The 25,070-nt window shown below is 36.2% G+C and overlaps 1 protein-coding gene across 1 annotated transcript in view; it reads left to right on the forward strand.

Moving 5' to 3' along the window:
- Positions 1 to 25,070, forward strand: part of Spef2 (sperm flagellar 2) — a 153,404-nt gene that overhangs the window by 59,064 nt on the left and 69,270 nt on the right. The window contains exons 10-18 of the mRNA XM_041631128.1: positions 5,174 to 5,393; positions 6,024 to 6,175; positions 7,609 to 7,666; positions 10,116 to 10,168; positions 11,847 to 11,950; positions 14,772 to 15,028; positions 19,877 to 19,985; positions 20,998 to 21,155; positions 21,963 to 22,127. Of these exons, the coding sequence (XP_041487062.1) occupies positions 5,174 to 5,393; positions 6,024 to 6,175; positions 7,609 to 7,666; positions 10,116 to 10,168; positions 11,847 to 11,950; positions 14,772 to 15,028; positions 19,877 to 19,985; positions 20,998 to 21,155; positions 21,963 to 22,127 (1,276 nt within the window). The remainder of the gene's footprint in view (positions 1 to 5,173; positions 5,394 to 6,023; positions 6,176 to 7,608; positions 7,667 to 10,115; positions 10,169 to 11,846; positions 11,951 to 14,771; positions 15,029 to 19,876; positions 19,986 to 20,997; positions 21,156 to 21,962; positions 22,128 to 25,070) is intronic.

The raw sequence follows: 25,070 nt of genomic DNA on the forward strand, positions 1-25,070 counted from the left end.
TCATTTCAGGAATCATATACTCAGCTATCCTTCATTTCCTTCAAATTGGTTTGCCAATTGAAAGTCTTCCAAGGTAACTGCAAAATAAAGGCAACTTAATTGTTTTCCTATGGTGGAATTTTCATGAATTAGCTATGCTTTGAATGGAGAATATACTGATTTTATGACATTAACACATATGTGGTTTCTTGAATTAAGTCTGTTGGAATATTTTGTCCTGTATCTTTGGCTACTCTAGCAAGATAATGTCTGTTTACATAACAGAATTATAGAATGTTGTTAAATAGTTTAACATATTGCATTTCAAGAATACTTAAGGAAATCAGAATATATAGAAAACAGGTAATATATTGTATTCACTGGGAAACAAGCTTTTTCTATCTTGGAGGGGAGGGATTTTTGGATGTCTTTTATCTTTTCCTTTTTAATTGAATTATAATTGACAAGAACATTCCTGACTGGGTCTACCTGGGTTACCCCAGGTCATGTAAACAAGTGCTGGTAAGTCTTAGTCATCTGAGGAAACAAAAACCAGATTCTCTGGACCATTAGACTATGACTATCATTCCACAGAAGCCACATTGTTGTGCCACTAATAAGTATATTGATATAACTCGAAAATGTGGGTTGATGGAATGTTGCACAACTGTCAAACCAAGATTTTAGGGACTCATAATGAACATCTCCCAAGGACTAAATTCTGTTTATCCCACTTTATATAAACTATATCTCCATTAAAAATATGGAAGGAAGAACAACCTCAGTTTTAATTTTTAAGGTGTTTTAAGAAGTAAAAATGACACACACACATATATATTCATAACTTTGTTTTATCAGTGGCTATTATATTATAAAAGAAGGGAAATAATCTGTTGAGAAAGCATGCAACCTCAACAGAAACAGCAGTCAATAACTGAGGCTGCGTGATAGTCAAGGACATAATCAACAGAAAGTAGATCTATATCTGTTCTTGAAGTATAAACCTCAGCCCATAAAGTAGATGCTATTTGTCAATATTCACAATGATCCTTAAAAGTCCAAGGATTCAAAAACATCAGCCCACAGGAATTTTAAAAGATAAGACTGACAAAAAATGATTAGAAAGAGATGTCTCAGTAAACCATTGAAGTTTCTCCAACCAAAGACAAAGAAGCACACGAGCACTTTGAATCTGGGATGCACAGCTGAGTGTTATCGTCATATTATGTGACGATAAGAATAGTATGTGCACACCATGAGCCTAGACATTCAGAATCAGGCTCTGGAAAACTAATTGTAGGTCAATTAATAAAACCTATACTGGTGAACTAATTACACCTTTTCACCAAGAGAAGCGAGTATTTACTATTATAGTTTTATGATCTATTTTTGAGTAGGTATGAATTGACAAGGAGAGATGGCTCTTGGGTGTTGCACACACATCTCAAAACTACATACTTATTGCATTTATGTAGGCACTACGAAAATTATAAAGATATTTTAAGCAATTCCTATATGCATTTGCTAGCTTACCTAATTCAGAGGAATAATGTAGAACACCCCCCCCCCCCGTTAAAGCAATGGTTTGTATCAAGCAATACTTACCTAGTTTGCCCACTACAGGCATTAGTATCTTGAAATTAACAGCCCAAAGTGTATATTTGTAACAATATCTGAAGGTGTGAATTATATCTTATGACATTGCTTTAATAACATCTACATTAGTAATAAACGTAAAAATCTGCTAGAATACTCTGGTTCTTCTTTAACTCTTTAGGTCATTTGTAGTCACAGTTTTCAACTTTAGCTTCAGTTTCTCCTGTTTTCCAATTTTTCTGCTCTCCTTTTTACTCATTATGTCCTTGTTCCTTTCCCACTGGTCTTTGTGTAGAAGCTGTCCTTCATGTGGTCCAGCTCAACATGCTCTTCCGATCTCTCTCTGCTTATCTCCATAGGTCAGACCAGTTCTTTTCTGAGCCAGAACATTCTGTTCTCTTCACAGTCAATGTTCTATTCCATTGTGTTTGGCCATAATCTGTAACTAACCCAGTGATGTAGAAGGGCTTTATTTGACCCTTTTGTGAGGAGGCACACTTTCTAACTAAGGCAAAGCTGACTGGGATTTGTCTTTGAAGATGTATTACTGTTAAATGCCTCCAGCAGTGCCTGGCAACTGCTCTGGTGTTTGTCGTCAATGGTTTTATTGCCTTGTATACAGTATTATTTCATTTGATTTTTGCAACAATTAAATTGTGCCTCAAGGTGAAAAGTCAACAAAAATACGGAAGATGCAAGAAGCAGAATCTTTATGGGTGTCAGAGATATTAAATTTACATGTGAGTCTGTTTCCTTTAGAAAGGCCAAAAGTCTGCACAGCTAGAAAATTATCAGAACTTTGGCATCTAGCACTTCAACTTTTAATAAGAGAATTCGTTCTTGTTTTCTTACTTGGCTACCTCCTTGCTGGCAACTTTACAAACAGTCATTATCGTTTCTCTACTTAAAAATATAACCAGATCCAGTTAATGAAAACAGAAGCACATAATCATTTATGATGCAAAATATGCACAGTCATGCACCCTTTAAATCAGGATAGTGCAGATAGTTATGCACTGGACTAGCAAAAACCAATGTTACTAAAATAAAACAAGTTTCCTTTTCGTTTGTGTGTGTTGCTTGGAATTGAACATAGGATCTCACACGTGCTAGGCAAATGCTCTGCCTTAGAGCTATATCCCCAGCCCTAGAAGAAAATAACAGTAAAATGTTATTTATATAGAAGTGAGAAGACATTTTAAATTATAATTATAGGTTTATATCTTTGGATTTTAAAACAATCCTTAGGAATACTTTGCTTCAAGGATAAGTTTTGTTTGTTCCAAGGATTTTTTTTTTTATCTCCTGTGCTGTCATCTGAGGAATTCTGGCACCAGACTAAGAACATGACCCACAGCACTTATCAAACTTGACAATGTGTTTTCTGGAAAGTATTTCCTTGTCAGATACAGTATATTAAAAATACTGATAAAAGAAAAGTCAAGAACTTGGAAAAAATGTTTGTTTACTCATGACTAGAGTTTTAGAAGCACTGCCAAAATGCCCTACAAAATGGCCTTAAAAGCAACAAATAATCAATACATTTTTTCTTATTTACAAATGTCTAGAAAGGGATTAGAGAAGGTGGTAAGAGGAGTCTGTTTCCAGTACCCATGCTGGGTGGAAAACAATACAGTTCTATGAGTTCCAGTACTCTCTTCTCTCCTCCATTGGCACCATGGTCCTATGACATATGTACAAGCAAAATGCACACATGAATGAAAATTAAAAATAAATCTAAAAACGTATACTTATGATAACATAAGTATAAGCAGAATCTGTCATTTTGAATGAGTTTGCATTATTGGTGAAATATTAAGAATGCAAAATAAAGAATTGTTTTTAATACCCAAATATGACTGGCCAATTACTTTGTGGAGTAAGTACTATTGAACAATTTATCAGTCATCATGAGGCTAAGATGAAAAATAGTACTCAAATTTGGGATTCATTCTAGCCAATGAGTTTTCAAAATGCACAGTTCCTAAGCATATCCAGAAAATAGGAAACTTTAATTAAATCATACACTTACAGTCAAGATAAACATACTTATTCTTCTTTTGGAAAAACGAACTGTCCTATTAGGAAAAGACAGGCGGTTCAGACTTGTACAAATTGGTTTGTATTTTCTAAAGAAATGTCATCTTTGCTTGCCTTTTGGTTTTATGGGAACAGGATGTTTTATGTTTTTCCCTGGTGGCTTCCTTGTGTTCTTCTTAGTACCATGATTTAGACTGGGACAACTAAGTTAAAATTCTTGGGGCAAGTGAAATAACCGAAGTGCTTATCAAATTGACCATCATTAAAAAGCAGTGCGTTTTGAAATTTAGACTTTTGACATTTAGGAACTGTGCCAAGCTTCACAGAACTGCACCACTGTACCAACACACTGAGTTTTAAAAACTGAGAGAGTTTGAGATATAGGCTATATAATACTAATTCCAAATAATAATAAGGTGACAAACAGCTTGTATGTATTGTGGCTTATCTTATTATTATTGGGAACATTTTAATATCGTATACGTGGTTTTTACAAAACATTTTCCAGTCTGATTGGTTGTAATTTTCTTTTAAAACGAAGTTTTTGTCAATTATATTTGTCATAGTGTATGTACATGTGTGTGCATGTCTATGTGAGTGTGCATGTGTGTGTGTGTGTGTGTGTGTGTGTGTGTGTGTAAGGATAGGAATAACATTAACAAATACATTGGGGAACTTTTTATTCTAGATTTTTAACAATAAATTTCTGTTCAATTAAGAAAATAAAATGTATCTATTAAGCTATTACTGTGTTACTAGACAGAGTTCTCTAACAACTTCAGCTTCAAGGTTTATTCACATAGGAGTTACTAATTTTCAAGTCTCCTTCATGTCCAACGCTACTGCCCTTCCATTGCACTGTGACATAGGTACATGTTGTTCTTCACCTTTGTGCCAAGCCATTAGCAAGATGAGTTTCATAAATCATGTCCTGGGAATTTATTAATAAATATTACCGGGGGAGGGGGAGGGAAATGGGAGGCGATGGCAGGGAAGAGACAGAAATCTTTAATAAATAAATAAATATTACCTCATGGATTTACCTTCTAATTTTATTTCCCTTTTATGTCTATAATTACTCCTTTTTGGGTTCTTCTAGTTAAAAATTACTTTCATTCCTATTTTTAATATTTGATTAACGAACCTTCTGTTTTAGTTTCAATAAAGATGTTCTAAACTAATTTAAATGCCATAATATAAAACAGATCAATTGTTTTTAGTTAACTCAAAATAATACTTCTAAAACTAATATTTTAAAAGTTTTGTAATGTTCTGTGTGAAGATTTTCTTTAATATTCTATAATATGAAGGTAGTATTGTTATTTTTTATGATATAATTAATTACAGTATAGGTTAGGTTCTATTTATTACAACTTGGATTTACTTTTTAAAAGTTTTATTGAAAATCGTGTCTTCTCCCATACAACACACCCCAACATCAGCTTCCCCTCCCTCTATACTTCCTGCCCCCACCTTCATTTTAATATTTCAATGCCATCGATACTTCCATTCTGCTCTGTGAGAACAATTTTATTTTGTTTGACCGTTATATTTGCAGAACATGGTTGGAGAGTGGGCCTTGCCAGAAGACATGGCTAACAGCTCTCCGCCCTCCAACAATCACATACTGGGACACGTGCTTCAAAGATTAATTGAAAAGTCGATCCCTTCTCAAGATGATGCAGCAGAAACTGAATTGCCGTCCTATGCTGTGAAGGGATGCTTTCTAGGAAAGACACTCAGTGGCAAAACTACTGTTCTGAAGTGTCTACAAAAAGGTGTTTCCTTCTCTTTTCCTTAGTAGATTTTGTTTGTACTGACTATAATTACAACTGTCTACGTCCATCAGACTCATACCAAAGACTCCATTTAGACAATGTCTCTCATCAAAATTTAAAGTAGTAAAATCATGTAACTGATTTTTCATATACAAGAATGAGGTACTGGTACATGCTTTAAAATGTCCGGTCTTGGCAACATTATGCTAAGTAATAGAAACCAGACACAGAAGGTGGCTTATGTTATGTTTAACTTATGCAAAGTATCTCAAAATAGACAAATCCACGCAGATAGAAAATGATTCATGTTTTATGGTACCATGGTTTGAGGAATAGGTGTGCCAGTATAATAGGTGGGGATTTACTCTTGAAGTGATTAAAAATTCCTGGAACAAAATAATCATGATAGTCAACCAGCTTAGTGAATTTCTCAGTGCCCCTGAGTTGTACCCTTTTAACTAGCTAAAGTGATTTATTTCATGTAATGTGAATTTTATTACAAGGGAAAAGTATCTTAATCCAAAAGACAGTTGTAGGGAGAACAGGGTTAGAGTGTGAAAAAATAAAATAAAATGCAATAGTGCTAATTCTCAGAAGGCAAAGATATTTATAAAATTGTCTTTTCTTTAGAGTTTTCTATCCGAGTACTTTCTATTGATAGTCTTGTCAATGAAGCTATCCAGGCATTTAATGACAATGAACAAGCCAGTGGGCTAAGACCAGTTCGGAGAGAAAACAAAGGAGAACCTCTGTTGGACCGGAAAGAAATTAGCAAAATACAGGCAAGTGAGCTTTTAGTTTTCTTCTTCTGGTATATGACAGATATGCATCAGGATATAATCTAAAGATCACCCAGTAAAGGTTTAAAGTCTGAAGAGTTTAGGTTCTACAGTCCAAGAAGCAAAAGAGAAGACACTCTCCTCCTAACTCTTCCCATTAAATTGAATTTTTGGGTGGACCATCAAGATTGGTGAGCTCATTTAAGTTCTGTGGCCAACACATAAAATTATTCAGTGGGAGGAGCTGCCAGGTGAATATGTGTATGTATATAAAAACACACACACACACATATAGAATGATAGTTGTTAAGAGGGTGACTACATTTGCCGCTAAGATCACTAACTCCTAGACTGGCATTCCACCATTCAATGTTAGGAAGTAGAGACACTGAGTTTCCCAATATGTGGTTAGAGACTATACAGCTAACCCTTGGCAATGGATCAGACAGGTGCTAAATCTCCCACAGGGTTAAGGGGAGAACAGGACACATGGCTTGGTCTTTAGATTCACAATATAAGGCTGCTTGAATGCTATGAAGCCAAACGGAAACAGCTGGTTAGATCAACTTATTCCACAACCAGAGTATATCCACCCAAGATATATTTCAGCTGGACTCGGGGTGGGGGCACAACTCCTAGTGACTTAAATGGATCACATTTTCATTATTTTATATCAACATTGAAATTCATTATATTATTTCATAAAAATATAATCCTACATTCCGGGGGTTAGAAGAGTGTTGTGGGACTTTAAGAATCAAAGATGTGGTTCAGCTCTCATTTTTTTCTAGACAGTAGGAGAGACCCTACGTACAGATTAGTTTTCTCAAGGTCAGAGGCTTGTGGAAGGCTAAGTTATTGAATCTTAGACTTAAAGTTCACTGCTGTTTCTCTTACCTCATATTGTCTCTGCAATTGAGTCAATTAACAAAGAGTCTACTCTAAATAATTTTCATTTCAGGACAAATACTAGTAAATCGCGAGTTATGAAAATTTGTTTCATTCTCTGGCTCTTTCTTCTTTGACATCATAGCAAGCTTTCATTTCACTCAACAGAGTAATGGATAAAACACATTTTTTTCTTATTTATCTATGGCTATGAGTGACAGCTTGAGGATTACTCTTTTAAGATTTTTTTTTTTATAAACCACACATTTTCCCTGTTCTTTTTTGATTTCCCGAAACAGTAGTTGCTTTATTTTACATAGACACTGAGAGCCAGTGGAAGATTATATACCACAGGTAATTCTGTGTCTCTATATAAATTCAGTGCTCACCAAATTTGGTTTGCCTGTGAAAGTCATCATTTCGACCCAGTTTAATATCATTAATGCCTGTGAATTAGTCGGTTCTCAAACACTAACTGAAATCTGTGAAATGGAAATGGAAGGAAAACATGGCCATATTAAAACTAGATGTTTGCTTTCTTCCCGTAGGATCCAAATGCATTATCAGTTCCTGCAGTTTCAGGGAAAGAGACACCCAAAAAAGAAGGTAAACCTATATAGCTAGTAAATAATGTGTCAAACACGTCATCTGTCATTTATACTGCAGCACACCAAAGACAGAGACAGAAACAGCGAGAGTGATCTATGTGACCACAAGCATGGCTTCAGGGGAGGGAATGGTGAACAAAGGGGACCTGAATCCTTCTCTGTGCAAGGTAGTCAATACCTACATTTGAGGATGAAGGTGAAATGACATTGAATACTTTTTACCCCACCCTCTTTCTTTTTTTTTTAACTTTTTTTTTATTGAGAAAAGGAGAAAAAAAAAACAAGTTTCCTCCTCCTCCCAGCCACCCATTTCCCTCCCCCTCCTCCCACCCTTCTCCCCCTCCTCCCATCCTTCTCCCCCTTCCCCCACTTCTCTCCCCCTCCCTCTCCAGACCAAAGAGCAGTCGGGGTTCCCTGCCCTGTGGTAAGTCCTAGGTCCTCCCCCCTCCGTCCATTTCTAGGAAGGTGAACATCCAAACTGGCTAGGCTCCCACAAAGCCAGCACATTACGTAGGTTCAAAACCCCGTGCCATTGTCCTTGGCTTCTCATCAGCCCTCATTGTTCGCCATGCTCAGAGAGTCCAGTTTTATCCCATGCTTTTTCAGTCACAGTCCAGCTGGCCTTGGTGAGCTCCCAATAGATCAGCTCCACTATCTCAGTGGGTGGGTGCTCCCCTCATGGTCCCGACTTCTTTGCTCATGTTCTCCCTCCTTCTGCTCCTCATTGGGACCTTGGGAGCTCAGTCCAGTGCTCCAGTGTGGGTCTCTGTCTCTGTCTCCATCCATCACCAGATGAAGGTTCTATGATGATATGCAAGATATTCGTCAGTATTGCTATAGGATAGGGTCATTTCAGGTTCCTTATCCTCAGCTGCCCAAGGAACTAACTGGGGACCTCGGCTTGGGCATCTGGGAGCCACTCTAGGTTCAAGTCTCTTGCCAACCCTAAGGTGGCTCCCTTAACTAAGAATTGTGCTTCCGTGCTCCCCTATCCAACCTTCCTTTATCTCAATCCTCCTTTTTCCACAAGTTCCCCCCATTCTCCCCTTCTCCCTTCACCAAGATAAAAAGGCAACCTACTGACTGGGAGAAGATCTTCACCAACCCCGCAACAGACAAAGGTCTGATCTCCAAAATATATAGAGAACTCAGGAAACTAGACTCTAAAATGCTAATTAACCCAATTAAAAAATGGGGCACTGAACTGAACAGAGAATTCTCAGCAGAGGAAGTTCAAATGGCCAAAAGACACTTAAGGTCATGCTCAACCTCTTTAGCGATCAGGGAAATGCAAATCAAAACAACTTTGAGATATCATCTTACACCTGTCAGAATGGCTAAAATAAAAAACTCCAATGATAGCCTTTGCTGGAGAGGCTGTGGAGGAAGGGGTACCCTCACCCACCCTCTTTCTTAAAGTAGTTGCCAGTGTTTGCCTTTATGAAAGCTACCAGGAAACATCACGTTCATGTTCACTCACCTTTTTCTTGCAATCTTGCTTTGTTTATTTATTTTTCCTTTTCACCTATTCCAGAGAGAGAAAGAGAGAGAGAGAGAGAGAGAGAGAGAGAGAGAGAGAGAGAGCAATATCACAGTTCTGAGCATGAAGGAAGGTTACAGAGTCGGTTTTCTTCAACTCATGAAAACAAGGGTCCCTGTTTAACAACCTGACCTGGTTCTTAATCTTTGACCATGGCAGTAGAACTGAGTTTACTAACCACAAGGTCTCTTTTTAGGAATCTGAGCTGATTCCTTCGGACTATTTGTATAATCACTGAGGGAAAAACATTAAGTATTAAATGACCTTTCTATGTTTATTAGTGAAGTTTTTAGTATGTTTCAACTTGTTTATATTTTATTATAAAGTTCAAATCCTCTTGCACGATCTCTGTTATCTGCTGTCACCATAGACTCACGCACAGATTTGCAATCATTTTCCAAGTTGACTTTTGCATTTACTTTTATTGATACTCTTGGCTCCCTTTGCCAGTTATCTTGGCAATTAATAGATTATTTTACTATTATATTATGACACTTAACTACAAATATATTCTGAAAACATTTCCCCATATAATTCAACTAAGAATCCTCTCTAATATCTAATTTCTAAATGGTTCTTCTCTGTAACTTCAAAAGCCAGGAAAATATAAGTGTACCGAATTAATATTTTGATTTTTTTTGAGAAAGCTAGTTTGCTTACCAAAGGAGAAACTGAAGTTGTATATTTTGAATTTTGTTGTGAGCTCAGACCATGCCAGGAAGGAAGTGGGAAGCTTCAAGCCACACAGTGGCCAGGACCTGAAATGCTGCGGAGTAAACGTCAAAGCCGTGCTAAAGGGCTCCCAGTGCATCCTCGCTGGGTCTATCAGACATGGCTGAATCGAACGCTGGCATGATTTTCAAATGTAAATACTGGCACTTTGTTCTTCCCTCTTTTCTCTTAATAGATGTCATGACTGATGAAGATGAATATCTCAAACCAAGGGATAGTTTTTTAAATGTAAGTATTTTAATCTAATCCTTGCCTACTTTTATATTAAAACATGTCCTATTTTGTACTCTTTTGAACTATGTTTTCATGGTATGAATTAACGATGTTCTTCTATTTGATTTTAAATTGTGTTTGATAGAAAAGTGATTAACAATGAGAGTTTTGATGATATTGTTTGTATTTTTAATATTTTTCTGTCTAAAGCAGTAGAAAATACTATGGCATTTTATCAGGTTTAAATGGTGTCTCTGTGATTTTTTTTAATTCACTTGATACTATTTCTAAAGAAAAGTAGTATTTTCATAAAGAGTATTGATTAAATATATAAGGGAGTAACGACAGAATTAATCGCATATGTTTCAATTACTTTTTTATTACAATTGATTATTGTATGATGGATTTCATCATGGCAAACAAATTTATCATTCAGTTTTCAAAACTGATTAAATATAAAAAACCTGCGACTAAGAAATCAACATGATGACATATTGAGAGAAAAAAGCAATAACTAAAGCGTTATAACTTTTACTCTATCCATTTAAAATATGAATTAACAGAAATGCTGGGTTTATTTCTGTAGTTATACTTACTGACTTGTTAAAGTGTCCAAATCCATATACAATTCAGCTCAAAAGAATATTGTCTTCCCTGTGCACTGTATTATTTGTATATATCAATAAAAAAGTAAAAGGGAGAGTTCTTTGGTCTTTTGGAGTTCACATTCTGATAGAGGTGGGCAGGTAATCAGCTATAAACACTACTAGATAAATTGAAGAGCATAGTAAAATATTAGCATGTTTGGGAGAAATTAAAAAGTAGAGGAAAGGAACATTTGCGGTAGGAGAAGGAGAAAGTGTTACTGTATTAGATTAAGATAGGCCTGCTGGAGAAATTGATTTAGACTCATTTAAAGAGGTAGGAGAATTAGCTAACTTGATTTAGGAAGCCTCTCCAGCAACATTAATAGATAGCTAGTCACAGGGGGACCGACAAGCTTAACCAAAGCTGAGATCAGAAAGAAGATAAATGAGTCTGGTCTGTAAGAGCTTGAGAAGTAGTTATTATAACATCTGTCATAAGAGTATGATGCTGTACTCTCCTTGGGATGGCTTTGAGTGGAGCTAGAATCTCATTTGATATAAAATACTCAAGTAACTGAACAAAGATCAGGCTTTGGGGAAGCCCATGCTCAATGATATTGCACAACTCATACAGAACTACCCCCTGTAAAAGTCATTAATGATTGATTCTGGACAAAACAAAAGAGTTAATCTCTACAGAGAACTTGTGATAGAACAAGAAAGGGCATTCATCAAGGCAGAAGAAAAACGGAGTTGGAAATCTGGAATGTGTTCACAGAAAGACAGTTATATTGGTGTGTGCTTTCACAGAGGGCATTCTCCCATAGATATGAGTTATTAGAACCAAATCACTATGATGAAAAGTGTTGCTAGATGAAATTTGGCATGCCAGAGAAGCTGAAAATTAGAGGAGAAGATCTTAGAATAAATGGAACTCCAAACAAAATGTTTCAAAATTGATACATATTTTCCTTGAATGCGTCCCTGGCTCCAGAAGTGTGATAAGTCTTCAGTATCTTCATTAGGGAGCATGGCTACTAAATTATTTTAACTCCAGACATCTTTTCAATTAGTTCTCTCCTATGCTTCTTCACTTCCTTTCACAGCTTAGTTTGCGAGCTCAACTTGGTGCAAAATCAGAACAGTTGCTTAAAAGAGGAAAGAGCGTTCCAGACATATTGCTGGTTAACATCATGGTAAATGCTATTAAGTATGTATTGCAGTTTCCTTTCTCATGTCTATGTAATATATTCCCTTTCCTACATGTATATGTGTATGTGCTTATATGTGACTTATGTGCATGTGTGCGAGAATGTATATGCAAATGGTCAAGGCCTAAGGTTGACATCTGGAATTGTCTCATTTTTCTTTCCTTACCCTTGGAATCGAAATCCTATTCAAACCCTGAACTGCACATAAAAGTTAGACTCCCTAGCCAACCTACCTGGAGACCCCGCATCTCCAACTTCTGAGGATAGAATTATAGTTGGGTCCGCAGAGCCAGCCAACATTTACATGAACTTTGAGAATCTGAGCTCCAGTTGTCACGCTTGCATGGGCTGAGCTAGCTCGCTACCCCATTTCATATACTGTTTACCAGAAAAAGATATGTGAAAAATAACATAGAGATGCAACTTTTTAGTATTCAAATGCTTCTAATATCTAACTTTATTCCTAGGATAAAGGGAAAATATATAGATTTGCATGCTTATTGACTCTCTTTTCTCTGACCAACCTTGACTTCACCTGTTGTAAATGTAGATCAACTACTAATATCTTTGGGGAAGTAAAGGAAATTGGGTGATATTATAAGCTGAAGGACAAGTTGTTAGATTCCAATGGGATAAGTACAGGTTTCTGCATTCGCTTGTGTTACGTTTCAGGAAGAGGGTAGGTATAGAGTCCAGGGATTCAGAGCCTAAGCAGCAATAGGGCAACAGGCAGTGATACACAGGTTAGACAAAAGACACATGTGTAACACAAGCAGGATATGTGATGGGGAGAAATGGAAAATTTCAAAGATCCCACACATTGTAATTCCTCTATCCTCTTTTGTAGAAATTCCTTTCTATCCTTCCCATAGATTGCCTTCTACAGATTCCTTTCTGTATATTCCCCTCAACTTTGCTTTGTTATACATGAATGTTACAAGAGGCCAGTTGGTCTGTATAATAAAGGAAAGAATCTGCGCATGATGGGAAAACAGAGTAGAAGGCTCTGCTGAAAGAACTGGATGGCAGAAATGGAATTGCTCAGCTGCGGTGTATGGGGACCATTATGTCACAGGAGGAGGGAGAGTTTCTAGGATTTTACTCTCCGTCTGGGATGAGTTCGTCTATAATGTCATCCTCATAGACTGCCTTAAAGATTTAAGCTGTTTCTCACTGAAGTATTTAGCAACTGAAACTCAAGGCTGCTACCCTCAGAGCTGGAAGGGTTCTTATCCTCACATTCTCAGAACTAACATAAAGTACACTTTCCCACAGTGCTCTTTGTTTGCAGAACAAATGAACATGCAAAGCAGCAAGCAGTCCTTCACTTGAGCTTCAGGGGACCTGGAGGATCCACACTGCACTGCACTATCACCCTCCAACCACAGAACACCGTTTCCATTTCCTCTAAGATACCTCCAGAGGACTAGTATTAGCTGGAAATCTTTTGGTCTAGTCCAATGATCAAAGGAACACTAGATGTTCTAGTTAGATAGTTGTGCCTGGCTAGTGATGTAACAAAATCTAAAGTCAAGCCCCACGGCTCCCTGATGTCTGCTGTCTCACTCTAGTTTTGAGCGAGTGTAGCTCCAAGTTCTGTCTCTGTTGTGGCTTCTGAGACGGCAGATCTCAGAAGAGGTCAGCGTTAAAGGAAATCTCTTCTCTGTCCTAGGCAAAGGAGTGAGTGAGTCTAATCTACGCAGAAGGCTTGATCTCTCTCTGGAGAACTCATGAAAGTAAAATGCACTCTCCCTGCTCATGATAACCTAGTGGAGGAGATAAAGGCAGTTGCCAGAAGGAAGTTTGGAGCTGTGCTGAGAATCATTAGTCATTTGCAGTTTTGTGCTTTTGAGCAAGCAATGAAATCTTTCTGAAACTTAGTTCCTGCTTCTTCCTGCCACACTGTCAGAAAAAGTACATGTTGTCACTGGAAGACTTTGAAACTTCTGGGGAGGTGATTCTATTGTTTCATACGAGAGCTAGCATAGCAAGAAATAAAGTCATACCTTAAAATATAAGTAAAATGTAAGAGGAAATGAAATTTTGTGGGCATAACAGAACAAAGTGGATACTTAAGTCCTGTAGATGTAGTGTACACATTGTCTATTGAAGACAATGTACTCAGCGAAAAGAAAAGCTTAAGATATGGTCCTTAATACTTCAGACATTTATAACTCAACTTAATTAATAAAATTTTTAAAGAATAACTTTTATTTTATGTCAAGACTTATTTATTCCTATAGTGAAATTAGTGAGAGCCTAAGGAGTTAAGATCAGCCTGGTTTAGGAGGGAGTACGGTGAGAACAACCCTCCAGGTTGGCAATGAGAGTATGCGGAATGGGCTAAGATCTGTATTGTATTTATTAAATATGTCATTTTTGTCATCTACACAAACCCCAGCGAGATATTTTACAATACCCCATTGTATACATGAGAAACTTGTACAGGAGAAGTGTAGCCTGCGAGCACAATGTAAATAAAATCACGTGAATGCACATAGTAGTGAAGATATCTGCTTGTAAACTTTTGAAATTGAGAGAGTTTAGAAGTTTGGGAGAAATAAGTCATTGTCATTTCATTTTGAAGAGGATGTAAAGGCTTCTCAATAGATTTGGAGGACAGCAGGGACCCACAGAAGGATCTTTAAGAAAGTCAGCAATCAGAACACATTGGGAAACCTAATATTTTAGCTAGAAAATCCTGAAGTCCATGCAACGGGATGAATTTGCAATGAAGATAATGGTATCCATTGTATTACCAATTTCTGTAAAGTAACAGAACCTATCAACATGCTAATCAATTATGCTGTTTGAATTTAGAGAGATACCCGCTAACGAAAGCTGGGTAATTGATGGGTTTCCAATGACATTAAATCAAGCTCAGCTCCTGGAAGAAGCACTGACAGGCTACAAAAAAAAATTCATGGAGGCAGAGAAGAGAAAAGCACAAATGCCCACGCTAGCTTTGGGCCCGACTCCTTCCAAGGAAGTCACTCCTATCCCATCAGCATTCGATTTTGCCATATTATTAGACATTTCAGATAACTTATCACTGGATCGCATGAATGATATCATTGGTAAGTTGAATGCATTGATTTTCAATCTTTACAATTTTTCATAATTAAAAGTACTTTTAAAATTTGACTCTGTTTTTTTCTTTTTGTTTTTTTGTTGTTGTTTTTGCTTCTGTTGTTTTTTTGTTTTGATTTTTGTTTCCTATAAGAGTAAGAGAACACAAAGTTGGGTGGGTCAGAAGGTGAACAGGATCTGAGAGGATTTAGGAAAAGGGGAGAAAACATGATCAAAATATAGCATATGAAAAAAAAATTAAAAATTCTTCTGTGACTAAGTGAATAGTTCCATTTACAAGTGTAAGGAAGAATCCATTTAATTGGTTGTTCAAAGAACGATCCAGCTGAGTTCATTGCCCCTTATTTTAACTCTAAGTATTGAATATTAGCCAAACCTGGGACTGAGGGCGAATTATACATCAACTATACGCATTTTGCTGAACCTTTCCATCTACCTGACAGTTTTCCATGCCGAAGTTTCCTTTGTGAGATTTGTGCACATGGAGAAGCAGTTTGTAGCTAGTTCATACAGTAATGGTGCTGAGGAAACTGCATCTATGTTGTATGTGAGGAACTGACAACATCCTTTTTTAAGTGTGTTCTAAGGAGCAGGAAGAAATGATTTGAAGTACTCATCTGGTGGAGTTGAATATTATTATCAAAACATGTGATTTATTTGACTTATATAAAAGTGAAATTATTGTTTTATTCTACATATTAAGTATTTACCAGGGTAAAATTACACATTCCTAACCCTTAGTTTCCCATTTATAAGGTACTTGAGAATCTTAATTAATTGTGATTTTTGTTGTTTTGTTTTAAAATATATTTTATTATCTACTTTTTCCTTTCTGAAGAGAGGTCTCATTTTATTGCTTAGGCTGGTTTTAAACTCATAGATTTAATGATCCTCTGACCTTAACCTTCTTGAACTTCACCAATTTGCTCAAATTACATGAAAATAACATGCAGGGTTTTTTTTTTGACATGATGCTTTTGAAATGCCTGTTGGAAAATTAGATGAAATAAACTTAGACATTACAAAATATATTATATAAATGAACATTTAAGTGAGAAATGAGCACTAAAGGTAGGGGTTTTAAAAATAGAAACTCACCTAAGAAGAATATAGTAAAAAAGAAAGATACATGTTGACTTCCTAGAATATTATAAGGTGATGGGGAAAAGGGGAAGTGTTCAGAAGTAGCATCTAATGAAGAGGAAGAACTCCAAGGAAGAATAATGTTTCATAAGGAAAGGAAAGACAATTACTTAGGACTAAGTTGTTAGCCATTCTTCTCCCTAGAATAGTAGGAATTTGCCGGGATGTGGGAGCATAGTCACTAAGAATGGGCTCAACACATTATTTTATGATGACTGTGATCCATAGAAAGGACAAATGAACCATATTATAGGGAGGCATACTACAGCCAAAGGCAGGTAGGCAGCAAATGTTGAACATCAATCCAGCCAGGGCTCAAAGATAATAGGTAGGAAATCAAGGAGACACAGGGAGAAGGAATAACCATTGCAGGGTACCTGCATCAGAGTGGAAGAGTAGGGGAATATTATTTTAGTTGTTGAGTGAGGTCATGACCTTGACTATGTGAAAGAGTAGTGACTTTCATAAGGTAGGAAGAATTGTTGAGGGGTTTCCAGCTCAGGCTGAGGGTAGTAAACCTTTGAGGCTAATAGTAAGTGCAAAAATATGTAATAGACTTCCAAGACTGATGATTGTTGTTAGTCTAAATCCTGAATATTTTCAGTTTATGATTTCATTAAGCTATATATTTTGTTATCATTTCCTATTTGCAGGTCTAATAAAATTAAAATTTTGCAATTAAAAATCAGTCCAAAGTGTAGAGTAACACTGTTGAAATTGAATCCAGTCTCAGTCCTTCATACTTTATGTAATCTGGAACAAATAATAAAAATTTTAATCCTACATCATGTAGTATATTGTTGATATAAAAATAACCATATGAATATAAAATTATGAAATCCCTGTAAGCTGAGTTCTTCCTGTACTTGTTACAGAAAAATAATGTGAGATAAGGATGGAGAAATGCCCATTAGCTTTGACATTTTTGGTGACTGCAATGAAAGATGCTTCATTAGTGGTAGCAAGGAAAAAGGTGGATTGCAGAGGGTTGAAATTGGAAAGAGAGACTAGGCTGTAGAGAGGGTAAGTGAGGATAACTTGCTAGAAGCATTTCTCTGAAAGGGGAAGAGCATAGAGTCAGAATACTTTAGGTTTTGTCTTAGGATGTGTCCTCTTTTACCTTCCCGTTCTCCTCCTTCTCTCTTAGAGGGAAGGACACAGAGTTAACCAGATTATTTTCTTACTGGTAATGAATTTTGAAGACAAAGCCATCTTTTCTTTTCTATTTTTTTAATTTAAAAATACCTACTATAGTTTAACTCTGGGAACAGAAATGATAAGGTGGTTAGTTTAAATTCTCAACTTGCCCCAATGTAGACTCATCTGGAAAGAGAGTCACAATGAGGGCCTTGAGTTCTACACAGTAATAGAATATAACCTGAAATTGTGGGCAGTTATTTGTCTCTGCTCTTAACTATGTGTATGATTAACACTGGGTTTCTGCCTTGAATTCCCCACAGCAATGAACTATAACCTGGAATTGTGAACTAAAACCCTTCTCCCCTGAGTTGCTTTCTGTTAGAGTATTTTATCAAAAAAAAATAAATAAATAAAAACAGTAGTGATAGAAGGACAGATGATAATCAACCACGACCAGTACAGTAAAACAGAGAAATTAAAGCTGTTAGACAGAGAAAGAAGTTGAAGTGCCTGGCGATGGTGGCACATGCCTTTAATCCCAGCACTCGGGAGGCAGAGGCAGGCGGATCTCTGAGTTCGAGGCCAGCCTGGTCTAAAAGAGCTAGTTCCAGGACAGGAACCAAAAGCTACGGAGAAACCCTGTCTCGAAAATCAAAAAAAAAAAAAAAAAAAAAAAAAAGAAGAAGAAGAAGAAGAAAGAAAGAAAGAAAGACAGACAGACAAGACAATGGCGGCCAGTCTGTAGGGCAAATGTAGGGATTTTGGAACTGGACACGGTTGAAGAACTCCATGTGCTATATAGGAGTCCTAGTAGGATAAAAGTTTGCACTGGGAATCTTAGTATTTAAGATCACAAAGATGGATCATCCAGGGCCACAAAAAATACTGCAACAATGGTAGTGAGTGTTGAAAATAAAAGGAAAGAGGGACAATACCTGAATATGAGACAGAGATAGGGGAGAGAGGAGGTAGGAAGAAGAAAGAGAGATCTAATTCATGTACAGAAATTCTCAGCACATGTGAGGTATGGACCACAAGACAGTGACAGTAGTATCTCTTCAGAAAGTGTTCACATTTTTCTTTCCGTCATCCATTCTGTAGATGGGAAACAGTTGATTGCTGTACACTGTGAGGGGCCTTGATTGCCTTGAATGTTGATAATTTCCCCTTTTGTGTTATTTTGCTCTGAGCAATTCTTATTCCTTTTAATCTAGTCCAAGGCATTCTTTCTTGGCTTTGGATATAGTAAGTTTTATAACAACAACAATGAAAATCAACCATGATTTTATATTTCAAATCCATTTCATCTTGTCATCTTGTTTTATCATTAATATAGATGGGAAGAAAAATATTACTTTATTTATGAGGTCTTTCATTTTCTAGAATGCTATTAAATCACATTCCAATGCTGCTTTGCTTTAATTCTAATTTCTTTTAGTCCAGCTCAAGGCTTTCTTTCTTCTTTGCTGTTTTTCTATTTATTCCCTGTTGATAAGTATATTGTGTTTTGAATGAAACTCAATGAGAGTTGCTGAAATTGTTTTACTTAAATTGTTTTGGTTTCATATGGTCAATTTCTTTATGCTTATTCTCAATTGACTTCATAATTCTGGAAAGAGGCATAGATATTTCACAGTTTTATAGTATGGTATCAGAAAATAGTTTTATGTATATTTCTCTTTATGGTCACCTTATTTTACTCCAAGTTTTACTTCCAAATTCTGATTTTCTTTCTCCAAGTTTGTTATCCATGACAATCCATCCTTTCTCATTCTTATCTTTTCATGTTGTTAAATAGAACATTTTAGACAGAGGTTTTCTGAAATAAAGGGTTTGCTCTGCTCTTGCATAGTCCATTCTAAAATAAAAACCTGGCCAATCCTGGAGTAAATTATATGAGCTATCAGGAGTGTGGTCTGATCAGAGCTGGAAAATGTTCCACTGCATCTAGGAGGCCAGAATATTTTATGATGAGATTCAGAGAGAAGAAATCATGAACCATTCACACTGAACCTCTGTAGTGTCAGCTAAGACAGAGAAGACAGCACAAAACAGGCAGAGTCCTCAGAGAGGAGGGAATGTTCCTGAATCAGAATATAGTGACATCCTGGTGGTCAGACTTCAACTGAGAGGGAAGATGGCATGATATGTCATTTTTTTCTTTGTTAATTTTGCTTGTCTCTTTTATTCATTTATTAGTGTGTGTTTGTGTGTGTGTATGAGCACACATGCACGCACACACATTTTTGGGCATATATCTTTTGTTTTGTCTTAGTATTCTTTGTCTTATTGCAAATTTATTTTGGCCTTTATTTTTTATTTTAAAAAATAAATAGAAGTTGTGTAGGTAAAGTGATGAAGGAGAACATGTAATGAGTTGGGGAAGGGAAAGAATATAAATACAAATATATTCTATGTAAAAAAATTTTAAAACACACTAAAATAACATTAGACCAAAATACAGCTATATCTACTTGGAATCTTGCAAGTGTGTTTTGCTAATAAGTAGCATTTTAATTTTTTTTGTTGTCTAATTATTTTTTGTACCATAGCCAAAGAACTCTCACATGAAATAGCTCATGAAAACATTGCTCAACAAGAAGTTTCTACATGCCAAGAAAGAGATGGAGACAATAACTTACGAGACCATATACACCATAGGTCAGTTTTAAGCTTTGTGTTCTTTCTATTCCTTTCCATTCAAAGATGCTAACAAATGGTGACTTTGGAATAATAAGATCTATGAAAAAGACAAACTCCCTACCATTGAGTCCTTTTTTTTGTTTGCATTGAGTGAAATATTTATATTGATATAGGTTTTTGCATTGAGTGAAATATTTATATGGAAGCTTTTGTGGTGGAAACCACAGTTGCTATAGTCTGAGGAAAGAAACCAATCAGAAAATACTTACATGTTAATTATATCAAATTCAGCAAACACTTAGAAAATACCAATGAAGATTATGGAATTTCAAAGAGCAGTGAGTCAGACTGGGAAAGTTTGTAGTAGCCCTTTCGTTATACTAAAATGAAGTTACATGGTGTTCTTTGAATTGTGTGTAATTTTCCTTTGGAAAAGAAAATGCAGGCAAAATTAGGCAATTTCATGAAAGCCTGAGAGATCTAAAAATAAGAAGTGAGACAGGATGTGTAATTTGAGCTACATGAAGCTGACTACGCCCTAGGAAGAAAAAAAATGATTCAAGAAAAGTTTTTAGTAAATTAGTCTGTGCCATCTCTCTCCACAAAGAACATTCACTTTGTGTGTCCAAGAAACAACATTCTATGGCCTGACTGTGGGTGCTGCGGGACCATCAGAAGAGTCCTCAGACTCCTTCCACCGTTAGTCTACATGATACTGCCTGGTTTTTAAACAGAGATCTGTTCTTACATCAAATGCTTACTGAATGGGTACCATTTTCACATCCTTCTCACTCCTACTTCTCAAATTATAAAAATTATCTCGCTATGTCATCAGACAAGATCTTTACATTTAGTATTGCTCTATCATCTATAGATTTCATAAAGTTGCTTTTTTGAGTTGAATTTCTTTGTTAGTCTTCTGCTTCATGATGAATTGTCAAATAGATCACACTAAATGCCATGTTTAATGTTTCTTTATGCAGTCATTTAAATCAGTATCACATATTCATATAAGATCCTTATTTTGCAGAATTGCTGGCTTCTTGGACAACTGGCCATTGCTGGAAGAGTGGTTTACAGAGCCACAAAATATTTTGACAAAAATAAATGCTGAAATAGATGAAGGGGCTTTGTGTCAGAGAGTAAAAGAATTTTTTGCTAATGAAATAGCAAATAAAAAGATAAAAGGTAATTATACGTGTATATGCATGCATACATTGAATAGTATACATTGTGTCTTCATAATATTCAGCTCTTTCCCCATCTTCTCACAAATCCACCACCACTCAGATACCCCAAACAACTTTTTGTCATCTTTTTTTTTTTTTACTCAGTGAATCCAGTTACCGCTGTCTGTATCTTCTCAGATGTGTGATCATCCATTGACGTGAGGTAGACTTACCAGGGAATATCCCATTTACATCCAAACCCCCACATTTTAAATCACATTGCTTTAACCTTTTGTTTGTTTTTCATTTATTGAGATTCAAAGATGATGTGGAACTCACTGTGTAAGCCAGGCTGGCTTCCAGCTTTAGGTGAGGCTCCTGACACCTGAGATGACAGGCATTCAGTGCCTCTCATAATTGTTCTCTTCCTATGCACTTCTTACTTTGCTGTTCTAGATCATTTTAATTCATCTTTTATTTTTCCACTTTTATAGTTTTTACTTTGACATTTGACATCAGCTCCCTAACTTTCTAAACACACACACATACACACGCGCGCGCGCGCACACACACACACACACACTCAATCACACCCGTCCCGTCATCATTTGCATAGCCATAACTATAAGGCAAAAGAATAAAAAAGAGCCCAAAGTATGAATGTTAGGTACAGTAAGTATATTTGTTGCGATTTTAAAGCAAATGTAATACGCTGCAATAATTTTGCTAATTACAATTTTATAATAGTTTTTATATTTTTTTAGTTAATGAAATAGTAGGCACCTAGAACCCCTAATGCAGGTTCGTTTTTATCATTCTTCTGAAGTTGAAAAGAAATTAGAAGAAAAGGAAGCCGAGAAGGCAGCAGCTTCTGGAGCTGAGGCTCCTACCACCAGTCCTCCCCTTCCTTCTGAAGCAGAAAAAGACAAGGAGATGCATCTTCATCGTGAGCCATCAAAACTTTCTCCTGGGAAAGGAAAGACACCCTCAGGTGACTGACAAACTGATTATAACCCTGTTTGTCAGTTTCTTATTTTCACAGAGAAAAGAATGATGAACTACAGCACCAGGCTACTTAGCTAGATTCCCACTTTGGTCACTTTAGTCATTTGAAACAAATACCTTTTTGTAATCTTGATATCTGTGGTGTTAGGGACACTGCCAGGTCCCTGATAGGCAGAGTACATGCTCTACCACTGACTACATCCTCCTTCAAGGTAAAGCAAAAATGTTTGTTTAGAACGGCAAGTGTCTCACCTCTTCCACAGGGCACATGGAGTCACCTCACTCATGCTAGCTACTGAGCTCATAAGTCGGACAGGAAGAGGAAGGCTGTAGAGCAACAGGAAGGCTTTAGCGCAGCAGGAGGAAAGCGCAGTCTGCTGAGATACAGAACTGTATTCTTGTAAAAAGTGAGAACATTTGGGAAAAAATGGGAATTAGTACAGTCAGGATATTCTTTTTTTTTCTTTTTTCTTCTTTTGTTTGTTTGTTTTGAGGCAGGTTTTTTTTTTTTTGTGTGTGTGTATCTTTGGAGCTTGGCCTGGAACTCACTCTGTAGACCTGACTATCCTCGAACTCACAGAGATCTGCCTGTCTCTACCTCCCTAGTGCTGGAATTAAAGGTATACACCACCACATCCAGCCAGACAGGATATTCTCATATCCCTACAAACAATGTTAGACACTTGAATGTGTGTATAGCCAGAGATATTTGGTTAGGTGATTATACAAAGGATACTGGTAGTACTAATGAGATATCTCAGTGCATAAGGTTACCTCAGTTGCATCCCCAAGATGCCTGTAGTGGAAATAAAGAACCAGGTCTCAGAAGTTAATGTACACATGCTTACTGTGGTATACACACACACACACACACACACACACACACACACACCCATTCTTATCTGACACCCCACTAAGCTTAGATGTTCGTAGAAAAAGAGCCTTGTCGAAATACATTTTAGATTAAGTAGTTTGTTCTAGATTCTTAGCCACTAGGTCTGTAAATTAAACATCAAATGACAAAATCAGCAGGACAAAATCTGTGTGTTTAAAATTGTCCTAGTGATATTTGTATGATACCAATATCAGTTTGTCATGTGATGTGGCTTCACAAGTGGTTAACTGTTCAGTTGTCTAGCTCAGTGCTTCTCCTTGGTGCGTCATTACTGTCTCTAATAACATTTTCACTGCATAGAGATTTGATAGAAATCTGTAATTCTTTACAAAATTAAATTTAATCATAGTAAACAAAATTTTGAGACAAAGGTACAAATTTTGTTTCAAATGATTGAAGTTATTTTAAGCGACACAGATAATGATATTTTAAAGAACATTTTGCCTAAACATATCTGGGTTTAACTAAATGCAAGATATGTGAATATTAAAAATGCTTTTAGCATAAGACAGTGAAATGTAAGGACACACACACACACACTTATAATTAAAATTAGAAACTTTAACCTAAAGGTCTAGAAGAAAACTTCCACCCTTTACAGTGTGATTTACTGAGAAAGTCTCTTCTCAAGTGCTGGAGAACTCTCCACCATGGACTTTTGAGCTTTCTTATTATCAGAACATTGGTGTAAAACTCTGCCTTCCCTGGTACCAATCTCTGACCTTTCTGATTCTGACACAGTCCAGTAGTTAACTTTAATATTAAGTTTCTGGAAGATTTATTTTCTATTTTAAAGTTGTAACCTTGACTAGTGTACACTGGAGGAATAATAAATGTTTTGGTTTCACTGAGTAATTGTACCTGTCTTTTTTTCCATCAAGGGCAGGACTAGTCCCTTATCTTATAAAAATATATAAAATGTCTCATTTCCACCTGCCTTATTCCATTCACACACAAAGCATTTTTTTTTGTTTTTTTTTTAAGGAAAAACTTACCGTGAAAAGAAAATAATTATTATTTTTTAAACAACACCCAGAACACCAGCATGAAAATTGGGTAGAGGAGGCACAGTCCACTTAATCCTATCAGATTTGGTTCAAATACAATTCTAGAACACAGATAGCCATTTCATATTTGCTACAACTTTCCTTAGGATTCAACTAAAAAACTTCCACATTTGCTCCCCCCCTTAAAGGTCTGTGCTGAAATCTATCATCAAATGTTGGCATTTAGCTTAGAATTAAATTTCTCAGTATAAAATAATAATATCCATGCTGCTATCTAACAGTAGTAATTAGGATGAGCATGGTAATGCAAACCTATAACCCCAGGATTTGCTAAGATACAAGGAAAATAAGGTGTTTACGGCTAGTTTGGGGTATACAGTGAGCCTAAGGGCAGCCTGAGTTACATCACACACACACACACACACACACACACACACAGACACACACACACACACACAGACACACACACACACACACACACATTCATACACACTGAGATGTCAGAACATATTTTAGAACTAACCTTTAAAATGGAAAAGAGTACATTACTTCTAACAGAAAATGTTTTCAATAAAACTTTTAAAGCCAGTGTCTTATTTGGTTTGTCTCTGTCACCTGTACTAACAGACAGAATTGATTATGTATTTGGATACCTAGAATATTTTTATAATAAATTTTTCTTATTATTAATCTTATTTCTTTAAAACAATTAGTTGATCCAAACATGTATACTCTATGAGATGCATTGTCAGGTATCTGTATGTTTACAAAAGTTCTTTTAGGTAAACATGTTTGTAGAGTAATCCTCTATGTCATTTACTTGTTTATTTCTATGGTATTTTGGCTGTCGGAGAGGAAATATTCAAATGAAAGTAACATGCATTTACAAAAATTTTAGCTATCACTCTAAACATGCACAAAATAAATAATATGAGCTCTCTACATCATAATAATTTAAACTGTCATATTACTCACTGAAGAAAGTACATATTCGAAAATTAACAGACAGGAATTAGTCAGCATTTTG

This window comes from Microtus oregoni, unplaced genomic scaffold (assembly GCF_018167655.1).
Source record: "Microtus oregoni isolate MIOR12 unplaced genomic scaffold, Mior012 000036F_ref0000092, whole genome shotgun sequence".
Taxonomy (NCBI): Eukaryota; Metazoa; Chordata; class Mammalia; order Rodentia; family Cricetidae; genus Microtus; species Microtus oregoni.